Genomic DNA, 12,219 nt, shown 5'->3' with positions numbered 1-12,219 from the left:
AGAGTGGCCCCACTGACCCAAAAGAGTGGTCCCTCTCACCTGAAAGAGTGGCCCCACTCACCTGAAATAGAGGCCCCACTCACCTGAAATAGATACCCCACTCACCCAAAAGAGTGGCCCCACTCACCTGAAAGAGTGGTCCTACATCCACATCAAAGCCCATATCAGCAAAGCCCGTAGCGATGACTTTGGCCCCGCGATCGTGGCCATCTTGGCCCATTTTTGCCACGAGGATGCGGGGCCTGCGGCCCTCCGCGGCCACGAACTCATCAACCTGTGGGGCACAAGGTGACAATAAGGGAAGGGGTTCACTGTAAAAGTTCACTTCAACCTTACTATTTTTATATTAATTTTATACTTCCATAGCGATGAAATAGTATGGTGTAATGGGCTGTATTATGTCATAATTAAATTGTATACGAATATGAATAAGATTTGCGGAATAAGAAAATATGGGCCAGGAAAACACATGGATTGAATATCATACTATAATACCACAATAATAGTAGAATAAAATATAATATAACAAAGTGTTATACGTATTATATTATAATAATATGGAATATATATCATTGATAGGAACTGACCTGTCGCATAACGCGGGCGATATCGTCGTTGTCGCCGTACTGGGAGCTGTACGCCCCAGACACCAGCCTGTCGCTGGCCACGTGACGTCCCCACACCTGCAGGCATAGCAGAAACTTTTTTCCAAATTGCTCTTTTTAGCGAATTTTCTCATTTATGAAAAAAGGCGCTATTGTGCTCGTCATGTCTGTCCGTCCGTCTGTCTGTGACATCACGGACGGACGAGAAAATATGCTCTCTGTCACTCACTGCAGTGAGTACTGATCTAATTTTTTAGTCCTATAAGTAGACCTATTGAGTACCATGGATAACAGCACCAGCCCACCTTGTCACTAGTTGTAGCAGCGAATAGTGTTAATAATAGTTTTAAAAATGATGATAATATAATATGAATTATAAAAAATTGAATACAACTTCCTTCTTTAGCCTGCCTGTTGGTCTTAATGCGTGCATAACTCCAGCTCAATCTCACAAGTATCTTGAATATGACAAAAAGTAGTATGAATGTATGCACTGAAATATAAAAACTACACAGCCGCACCAATTTAGTTAACTGAAGGACATCGTTTCACTTACTTTGCAATGCATAAAAGATAGACCGGAAATTTATACCTTATTCCCATCCAAAACTGATTTCATGAACTAGTCCATTAGAACCACTTAGAAACTCAGCTTTAAGCGAGCATGGAGATAGCATAATATATACTTGAGGGATTGCCGAAGTGCAATAATACGAACATTAGGTTATTTTAAGTCAGTGATCACAAAAAGCTTCAGATCGAGCTATCACGCGCCGAATTTCACGCTGGGCATCGGCATGCTAAGGCTGAGGATATCGTACATATATGAGAAAATCTCACATGTTTTCAGCGCTGAGCGGTTCATGGAGAACCTTAAATCAACAAGGCACGAGCTATAAACTTCGGTTTCAAATGGGCTCAATCAGTCCCGACATGCCTTTATTGACGACGGCATTATGGAGTCCTACCTCCGCCATGGCCTCGGTGATCTCCCCAACGGTGGCCCGACAGCGCGCCGCCTCCACGGCGGCCGCCATCAGGTTGTTGTCGCTGTTACGTGCAGCTGACGTGACCGCCGCTAGAGCTGCCGTCACAGCTTCGGTGTCACGTGACTCACGTAACTGTAGGCATGAACTTGTTCTTACTTCTTCAGGATTGTTGCACACAATTTCTTTTGTTGTTACTTCTTCATGATTGTTACACACAATTTCTTTTATTCTTACTTCTTCATGATTGTTACACACAATTTCTTTTGTTGTTACTTCTTCATGATAATTAAGAAGAAGCGTGAAGACCAAGAGGCTACGGTGGTCTAAGGTCTAACTAAAGATTGGAATGAAAAAATAAAATAACTAGGCAAGGGCATGGAACTAAAGGCTTACATGTACCTAGAATCTGAGACTAGGATGCAGTAGCAGCCTGGAAGTTTTAACCAACCAGACAAGACTGGAATTATCATGAGCAGGTTTAAAGTGACCAGAAATTATTCGATTTGACCGAGCTTGAACAGACTTGATCGGAACTGACACAATTTCAGATGACCAGAGCTAACTTCAACTATCCTGATAATGCATAAAGTGACTCAAACTGTTCTGAATTGACTTCAACTAACCTGCTTGAGTTTGTTGATCTGTTGGCTGCGGACGCTCTCGTTATTAACGACCAGCACATCGATGTCGTCCTCCTTCTCCAGCCTGTACTTGTTTACACCCACGATGACCTCTGCGCAACAGACATGCAGTTCAGTATCACCGTTAATATTTCAGTCGTATTCTACGTACACACTTAACCTTATTTTCCATAAATTACGTTAGTTATGAGACAAAAATTAACTAATTCAAATCAAGCAGACACGAACCTAACTTCACGTTAGCATGGAGAGCGAACAACCAGTTGAATAAAATGGTATATCAAACAATTGTGACCATTCATTTATGTTGATCGTAATTTAATGAAGGGATGAAGCTTACAGGCGTCAATCAAGATATTTGGATGCTCTATTTGTGTGTAGTTTTATTGGGTTGGACTAGTTTGTGTATGGCTTGTTTGAGTTGGGCTAGTTTATGTGTAGATAATTTGTGTTGGGCTAGTTTGGGTGGCTAGTTTATGTTGGGCTAGTTTGTGTGTGGATAGTTTGTGTTGGGCTAGTTTGTGTTGATAGTTAGTGTTGGGCTAGTTTGTGTTGATAGTTTGTGTTGGGCTAGTTTGTGTTGATAGTTTTGTTGGGCTAGTTTGTGTTCATAGTTTGTGTTGGGCTAGTTTGTGTGGAGAGTTTGTGTTGGGCTAGTTTGTGATCAAAATTTGTGTTCATAGTTTGTGTTGATAGTTTGTGTTGGGCTAGTTTGCCATGGTTGAATCTACCAGAAATACCGTACCCGACATGGCAGCTTCAAGCGTCTTAGTATTTGTCGAGCCATCCTCATAGCAAGGACAGTGCGACATGAAGAGGAGGTTTCACTATAAGGAGGCAGAGATGAAGTACAAGAAGGCAGAGACGTGGTGCAAGAAGAAACAGATGAAGACCAAGAAGGCAGAGATGAAGAACAAGTAGGCAGTGATGAAGTGTAAGAAGGAACGGACGAAGAACAAGAAGGCAGGATGAAGTGTAAGAAGGAACGGGCGAAGAACAAGAAGGCAGAAATGAAGTACCAGAAGACATAAATGAGGTACCAGATGGTAGAGATGAAGTATAAGAAGGCAGAGAATACGGACATGCAGATAAAGATAAATAACATGCAGGCACCAAAGAATAGAAAGGCCGATGCAGTTCTCACCTTTGCCGCTGTCGATCATCGCCTGTCTCTTAGCAGCACACTCTTCTATCTGCAGTTTAGCCCAGCCTGCAATACAGCAGTGATATTAATATTACATATTTTCCTACAAAAATTCCTTTCTTTGTTAATATAAAATGCGATACGAGTTAGTTCGTTGTAAAAACTGAAAAACTTCTGAGAATTTCTTAAAAAGTGCAAGTGTACGTAGCCTCCACCGCACCTCAATGCTCATGGTAAAAAAGTTTTTGAGGTTGTAAGCTTGAAATGTATTTGTGGAGGCGAAGACTTACCTGAGGCCACAGCCTTAGCCATGCCGCCCATCTCCTGCACCTGGCGGATGACTTTCATGCCGGCCTCGCAAAGCTGGTCCGTGAGCGCCTCGATCGCGTACGAGCCCGCCCACGGGTCTATGATCTGCGGGAGAGCGTCTAATGATGAGCACAAGACAGGGCTATGGTCTAGCTCCCAAAAATTATTTCTAAATCTAAACAGGGTTATGACCCAAGAGAATTTCATGGCTAAGCTCCCATAACTGGTTTTGCATAAACCTTGGACATGCCAGTCTCCTCATACAGAACAAGCGCAACGCACTGTAATCCCATCAAAACTGTTATGTCGAAAATGATATAGAAAATCTCCTCTCAGTTTGGATAAGCATGAACATCTATCTTTCTGAATATATTTCCTTCTCTAGATCTTCCCTTGCCTTCGATATGCCAGGCTCTTTCCATAGGAAAAGAGAATATTTATTGTATATTTATCATTCTGAATATATAGATAAAAATAAGTATTCGAATATATATGCTTCGTAGGCTTTCCCCCACCTTAGATGTGCCATTCTCTTCCCATAGGAAAAGAGAATATTTACTGTATATTTATCATTCTGAATATATCTATTAAAATAAGTATTCGAATATATATACTTCATAATCCTTCCCCCAACCTTGGATATGCCAGTCTCCTCCTGCAGGATAAGCTGCGTGTTGCGGGCAAGTCTTGCACTGAAGGGCGTGGGCAGCGCCAGGGCCTCGTCGAAGCTGTTCGTGTGCAGGGACTGAGTGCCTCCGAACACCGCGGCCATCGCCTCCACCGTCGTCCGGATCAGGTTGTTGTATGGGTCCTGGTCAAACAGAAATATTATAAAATATGGCCATGAATAAATTTATCTACGGATATTGAACAAATATTAATATTTGACAACAAGGACAAGATTGAAGATTTAAATCAAGAATCTCTCCAAAAAATAAAAAAATAAACACCGCGACCATCGCCTCTACCGTCGTCTGGATCAGGTTGTTGTACGGGTCCTGGTCAAACAGAAATATTATAAAAAAATGGGCAGGTATGAATTTTCGTAAGGATACTGGTCAAAAATAAATATCTGACAAGAAGGGCAAGAATGAAGATTTATGTCAAGAATCTTTCCAACATAAAAAAACGGCAATCGCCTCTACCGTAGTCCGGATCAGGTTGTTGAATGGAACCCTGGTTGAAAATGAATATTTTACAAGATGGACAGGAATTAATATTCCAATCAAGAATCTTTCCAACAGAAAGAAACAATGCAATCCATTGGAAAAGCCAGCAGCCTTGTATATTTCTAAATGAACCTTAAAATCATCTAAACTAATAAACAGACGTTTATCAGAAATAGACATTTATTTCTAAAGTTAGGTGGAGCAGTGAGATACCGATTTTTATTAAATAGATGCATTCAAATATTTAGCAAATGACGTTCAGAAAAAGCAGGTTATTTAATAAATGAGTTAACCCTATAGCGTCGAGCTGTATATATACATTTGACACCTTTCAAAATGGTGTTCTTTGGTAATGTATGCAGCTCATTCGACTATTACATGAATTACTCATTATTTGTTTCATTCTGCGCATTGACCAGGTAGCCATGTTTAATGCTGCCTGTCAAATTATTTTAAATGGCCACGTTTCAGCAATGTGGTATGTATGTAATGCGGCGTAGTGCACTCGCAATAAAATAAGTTGTCCATTACTTCATTTGCATACATTACCATAATAAGAATGACTTAAGAATAGGTCCCACACCTGTTCAGTGAGTGACCAGCCTGAGGTCCGGCTGCGAAAGGTTAGGAATAAGTAAGGAAGAGATCACTCACCTGCTCAGTGAGTGACCAGCCTGAGGTCTGGCTGTGAGTTCTGAGCAAGCAGCTGCGTGCGTCCTTAGGGGAGAATTGCTCTTGGATGAGTTCAGCCCACAGCCGTCGCGCTGCTCGCATTTTCGCTATTTCCTGTACAGAGAAAAATCTTGGTTAGAAAATTTACTAGGTCAACAAGAAACTTGCTAACTGCACATCCATGCAAAATCTCACAAAAATTTACAGCCCCTTAAACAGAAATTACCTAAAAAATAATTACACGTTCAAAAAAATGTAAAAGTATCACCTTCCAATAAACTAAAAAAAGCCACGTAAAAAACTATTGTGATAACACCTAGAGGAATATGCTAATTTTAGTGACAAAATATTTATGCACAGAATGAGAAGCGAGTGGTAAGCTGGAAGATATCCAAGTAAATAATTATTGTAAAACCATCATAAAAATGAGAAGCATTGTTACAAATCTCAGCACGCGCCATATAAAAGTTCATGCCGACGCCCCAGAAGAATGAGAGACGAGGGGCGAACTGATCGATGTTGAGGCCCGCCTCGAGGCCCGTCTGGCAATACTGCAAGCCATCCGCGAGTGTGAAGGCCATTTCAAGCACAGCGTTGGCACCCGCCTCCTGCATGTGGTAGCCGCTGATGCTGATGCTGTTGTACTTCGGCATGTTCTGTAAATAGAAAAATAGTGTTAATGGGGTATCAATTACGGTACCGAGAAACCGGGAATATTTGATCCGTTGCCATGTACTCGTTCAAAACATTTATTTACAAGGCCAGATTACTGGCTGGTTATTACAGCTTTATTAACAACGGGAGCCAAAAACTCAGGTTGTAAATAAATCTCTAAAAAAAAGAGATTTTTCAAAAAAATTATTTATCACGGACGGCACGGCCTAAGCTATTTTAGTTTGCAAAAAGTGAAGAAAGCCGGAATGGTCAGTACATAGTATACTTGAGAAATTAAAGAGCATTGTGAGCAGTAGAAGTACGTTGCCTTCACTGTACAGACGTTAAATCGGTATAGTTAAGAATCATTAAATACTGTGAATCAACATAAATTGCCTGAATTATGCAAACCATTTTTATTCAAGATTTATTTAGGCATCGAAAGAAGCCGCACTTCGTACCTGAGCAGTGTACTTAAAGATGTCACCAATGATGCGCATGGAAGGCTCGGGAGGAAATATGTACGTGTTGCGCACCATGAATTCCTTCAAGATGTCATTCTGGATGGTGCCTGAGAGCTCCTCTGTCTTCACGCCCTGTACATATGATATTAATAAGCAAATTAATTATCCATTATTTACAATGAACGATTCAGAGAGAGTTTGAATTCTTTACACATCAGTTCATAGTGATTACATGGCACCAGGGTAAGGGGTAAGTACTTACCTAGTTCAAAGTGATAATAAATCATCAGCTAAGATGTCATGCAATACGTCATACAGTAGTAGACTTGAAATTTGAAATTCAGTTGCAGGTTCAAACCATGGCAATGTGAGGCCATAATTTAAAGAACAAATGGTAATTCATGCACCTTTTGCTAATAGGGTTCATAAAAACTCAAAAAATAAACTAATTAACTTAGTAAGAGAAGTTAAAGTCACAGTCTTAAACACTTTAAAATTTGACACAAAAATTAAGAAATATAATAGAAAAGGAGCTTATTCACTACAGATTGTTGTTATTGCTTCCATACATATATATCTATAAGCATTAAGAAAGTGACAAATAATTGATAATAGAGCTAAAGTTCTTCAAGTTTGTCCATTTTAACAGACCTGTTCCTGACCAGCCACTACAAACATGGCTAGGATTGGAAGGACTGCTCCATTCATGGTCATAGAGACGCTCATGCGCCCCAAGGGGATGCCTTCAAACAGCGCCTTCATGTCCTCCACCGAGTCTATGGCCACGCCTGCCATGCCTACGTCACCATGCACGCGTGGGTTGTCTGAGTCATACCTGAAAAAAAATATGTATAATTATTACTATTATAATTTTATAATATAATTGTAAAAATCACTATACACGCATGGGTTATGATGGGTAGTAATCTGAGTCATACCTGATATAACAAAAAATTCCAATAAATAAATACATTGTTATTTAAGTGATAACAATCACCAGGGGGGGTCATAAAATAATAAAATCATTATTTATGCACAACATTTAACATCACAACGCACACGTGGGCTATCCAAGTCAGGTATACCCGATGAACCACTGAATTTGTTATGAATATGATTTATATATGAGATAATATAATCGATGAAAAAGAAAAACACCAGGAGCCATATCAAAATGAATCAATAATATTTGTCAATGCATAAATACGATTATTGAAAAACAAATGAACTGGAAAAAAGACACGGATCTTTTGGCACAAAATGTTTTCACTACAGACCCTCTATGTGTTGCAAGATCAAAGGCCACAGAGAGGCCCTGTTGGCCAGCCTTAATGTTTTCTCTGTAGAACTTGTTGCTGTCTTCAACTGTGCTAAAGCCAGCATATTGCCTGATTGTCCAGGGCCTATTTGCATACATTGTAGGGTATGGCCCTCTTGTGTATGGGTGCTTCCCGGGCAGCTCTTCATACACGCTTCTGTAGAAAGCAACCAAGCAGTTAAAATAACCTGGAAAATACAGGCAAGATTAATCACAAACTGTGATTTGGTCACAAATTTTTTGCCATGAAAGATTGAGATTGCATTATTTGATGATAAACTTTTATATGCATCCTTTTTCATTTAGTGATAAATTGACTTTAATGGCAGTAGAATTTATGACCAGCACATTATATACATAAACATTCATATGTCCTAACAAGTAAGCATGAATTAAATTCAGCAAAGCAAAGTGCCAAAGAAGTCAACTTACTGTTTGACATCTTTGTTTGTGTAGAGAGGCTTAACAGTAATGCCCTCAGGTGTGTGCCAGAGCAACTTCTCTGCAGGATCAGCTCCTTTCAGTTGCTTTTTGGCCAGTTTTGCCCACTCAGGGTCTAATGAGATTGTCTGGTCAGATGAAGTGCTGCACTGCAGGTTGTGCTGGCAGCAGCTTGGCAGCAGGCGCAGCAGTACTGGCTTGGAGAACAAAAAAAATATCTGTCAGTCCTTAAACAGAAATGCACCTTGTATATTCTCTCTTGAAAACAACCTCTATGGTCTAGTCAACAATTTTACAAGTTTTTATAGAGAGAAACTCCTATAAAAGTTGAGATATTTTCTTTTGAAAAACAGAATGTTGCTAAATTCAAGATCTAAATATAGACTTAACTGGTTTGCTGCATGTAAGTTCAGCAATATTAAAAAATACCTACACTGATACCATATATAAAATCACAAGTTGAGAAAAACTTTGTTGTACATGAGTGTTTTAATGCAATTTCACATCTAAATAAGATGACCATCAAGAATCTGAAGCTGGTTTGGCTTGATCGACACACAATAACATTTTGATAAGAGTATCAAGAATCTGGCAGGTACCTGGCCTTGTAGCCTGCAGTGCTGAAGATGCAGAAGCATAACTGTGTTTCAAGAAGCTTCTGATGCAGTGATGGAGTAACACTGTAAACTCAATACCAGAAGCAAATCTTGTATAACTTGTAACTCTTAATCAACTTGAGGGATATTAAAATTATGCTTTAATACAATCTGTAGCAGATAAGTTGTTAGTCATTTGATAGTTTAAATTTCTGCTCCAGTTGCTTACTATCTCCAAGTTAAGTAGTTTATACCTATTTATACATACACATTACATGAGGACATTAGAACCAGAAGTAAACATGTTTATTCTACAAGATTAACTATGGAATTAAATAAGTACATATTGAAAACTGGATTGTTTTCTATATTCAAATTCAACTTTAGAATGATGAATGTTTTTGACCTTAAGAATCCAGTCAATGGTTCTGAAGTTGTAGTTAAATTACCAAGTGATAAAGCTGGGATATAAAACAAGTAGTCAGGTTATTTATGCAGTAAGCAGCTTTACATTTCAGCACGGCTTCTTGAATTTGAGGTGCTGGGAGCCTGGGCCACACCCTCACTATGCTTGTATTCTGTAAGGTTAGCCATGTTGGAGAGCACCACAGTCTTCCTTGAGCTTGGCCCCTCAAAGTTACTGCTTTTGAACATTCACCACCCTACCCTGGTGTTGCAAAACAGCAATGTCTCTTTCCTGAAATTTGAGTAACTGCTGAAGAGGCAGCTTTGTAGATATCCAATGGCATTGGATATGTAGGCACAACCATTGCCAGACTATGGACCACACCCAGCAGAGATCAGCACATCATAAAGTGCCTGCTGATAAAGGGTCCAATTGGCCTGATAGAATATTCACAAAACTTCAACATCCTCAGAAAATCTTACAACTTACAAGTCTAGTTCCAATTTTGCAACAAATGGAGAAATTGTCACTGTCCAGATCTGGTCTCTGAGTCAGAAAAGCTCTAGTGAATAGATCTGGAGTAAAAATGGATAAGGAACTGTTGGAGCCATCAGATCATAGCAGCTGGGCTGCAATTGCAGCAAATAGTTTGGTCTGCAACTGCCTCATGGCCAAGTCATGGAATGCTTGAGGAGCTTATATAGACATTAATAGACTTACTACAATGATGTAGTCTGAAGGTGACAAGTGTGATGGTACTGAAGTCTGAAGGTATAGGTGGTGAGGTATGACACACCACCTGGCAATAGCCAATTGATAATCTGCTGGGCAAGTTTTTTCAACCAAAAGTGACTTTCAAGTGTAGCTGATGGCTCATGCTTTAATTGCTTTTCATTGTGGAGCCTAGTCAGTTGTAAAATTTCAGATATATTTGTATTTCCAGCATTGGCAAGTTATCTCATGCCTGAACATGGAAATTGGGATCAATTTGTCATGGAAATTGGATCAATTTAGGATCAAGTGCCTCAAAAATATGCACATCAGATCCCAGCTGGTTGGAGCAGACAGCCCATTTTCTGATCACAGACTGAGACAAAGATAGAAAATTGTCTATACAGTCTATGCAATGTCCACTGAACTGAAGGAATGAAACTTTAGAGCAATCAACTGACAACATAGATTTGGATGCATAATTAGATCTTTTATCGTTACAAAAAGTGAATTTTTGATACCACCATTTGGTCTAATTGGATCCTTTAGAACAGAAAGGAAAGGGCATTAAGTCCCGGTGATAGTGTGCTTTCATCAATCATCACTATGGTCTGGCTCTGGCCAGTGGCCACATCCTGAACCACATAGAGTGGCATTAGTTTAAAGCTCATCACTTGTCATATTGTTATTAGCAAAAATAGAAGCACTTTTTAATTGTATCCCATTGCTAGGCTTCTGCTTAGCTGGGTGCTTGGCTCTGACAGTCTGACTCAAGTCCACCAAGCCTGTGACTGTGAGAGTGAGTGACCATGAGTCCATGACCAAGGCTTTCACTTGATGCTTGATCCAGTTTTCTCACAAGACAAGGTCTACATTTCCAGCAAACACAAGCAGCCAGAGCCTCCACAGTGGCTGCCAGCCTGCCACAGTGCCACCTGCAGGAGTTGCCTCAAGGCTCAAGCTCAATGTAATCAGAATTTTAATCACCAAACATGGGAGAATCAGTACCAAGGGGCATGAGTAAGATTGTAATTTGTAATCATTACTCATCATGTCTTCTTCACCATCTTCTATAGTTTAAGATGTTGCAGGTGGGCCACAACTCGGCCAGTCAGCCTGGTCAGCCACAGCCTGAGACAGCAACAGTAAGGCAACCAGAGTCATGTCACTGATGTCATGTCAGTCATCCATAATGATCCATTCCTAAGTCGGAAGTTCAAAAACACCAGGTAGCAATGACAACTTATCCTAACTGATTAGTGCTTAAAAGCGCCAAAATATAAACAAATAGATTTTAGATGATTAGACTTCAATTTCAACTACCTAGTTGACAAAATAACGATTAACAAACAACCAGAAGTTCCAGAACCAGCAAACCACGGACTGACAGAGGGGTTTGGAGCCAGGCCAGATGTGTCTTAAATGAATTTTAATCATCAATATGTTTTATTAAGAAGCTCAAGTCGCAAATACTGTTGAAAAAGTACTTCTATTCTTAGGGAGCATTAATCGCACACGTGCTTTCGCGGCGAACCGCGAACGTAACTGACTCTCTCCATTAATCTGGATTGTGCATTCGACGTTTTTCCACCCACTCTTAGTCTTTATGGTAAATAAGAAAATAAATATCCTCCATAGCATGCATAAATGACCGATAAACTCTGATATGTTGAAGAAAATACAAGTTTCGAAGTAGATTTATTTCTGACACAAAACTACCACTACCGGGTAGTGGGTACCAGTACCACTACCCCATTTGATTCTCAGCTGATCGTAACAGAGAACGGCCGTAAATCGGATTCCGCTGAAATGGAACATGGTTGTGGTTCTATAGTTTCATTAATTTGAAAAAAGTAAATTATCGGCAGGCGGATATACATCATGGTTGAACTATATAAAAACTAGTTCAACCATGGATATACATCATCAGTTTTTCCACTTGATTAGCTTAGGATATTTTCAATTTTTTCCTGCTAGGACTATCAACTGCTACTTTTCATGCTACTCTTTATAAAATCTTAGAAAATACCTCCTGGAGATTGATGAGCAGTTCACGTGTGGCAACATATTTCTATAATTTTTTTTAAAGACCTCCCACAC

At 39.8% G+C, this 12,219-nt stretch overlaps 1 protein-coding gene across 1 annotated transcript in view; it reads right to left on the bottom strand.

Annotated features, from left to right (window-relative positions):
- The window catches only part of LOC108680255 (methylmalonyl-CoA mutase, mitochondrial), a 42,860-nt gene extending 33,688 nt beyond the window's left edge, over nt 1-9,172 (bottom strand). The window contains exons 1-14 of the mRNA XM_018169043.1: nt 9,006-9,172; nt 8,398-8,603; nt 7,925-8,122; nt 7,299-7,482; nt 6,645-6,779; nt 5,988-6,185; nt 5,512-5,643; nt 4,323-4,499; nt 3,670-3,793; nt 3,380-3,445; nt 2,218-2,327; nt 1,574-1,726; nt 588-683; nt 128-274 (exon numbers count right to left, since the gene is read on the bottom strand). Of these exons, the coding sequence (XP_018024532.1) occupies nt 128-274; nt 588-683; nt 1,574-1,726; nt 2,218-2,327; nt 3,380-3,445; nt 3,670-3,793; nt 4,323-4,499; nt 5,512-5,643; nt 5,988-6,185; nt 6,645-6,779; nt 7,299-7,482; nt 7,925-8,122; nt 8,398-8,603; nt 9,006-9,044 (1,965 nt within the window). The 5' untranslated portion in view covers nt 9,045-9,172. The remainder of the gene's footprint in view (nt 1-127; nt 275-587; nt 684-1,573; nt 1,727-2,217; nt 2,328-3,379; nt 3,446-3,669; nt 3,794-4,322; nt 4,500-5,511; nt 5,644-5,987; nt 6,186-6,644; nt 6,780-7,298; nt 7,483-7,924; nt 8,123-8,397; nt 8,604-9,005) is intronic.
- Nucleotides 9,173-12,219: the final 3,047 nt, after the last annotated feature.

The sequence above is a fragment of the Hyalella azteca genome, unplaced genomic scaffold (assembly GCF_000764305.2).
Source record: "Hyalella azteca isolate HAZT.00-mixed unplaced genomic scaffold, Hazt_2.0.2 contig9088, whole genome shotgun sequence".
NCBI lineage: Eukaryota > Metazoa > Arthropoda > Malacostraca > Amphipoda > Hyalellidae > Hyalella > Hyalella azteca.
Note: the sequence above shows the minus strand (reverse complement) of the source record. Positions and strands in the feature narration are given on the sequence as shown.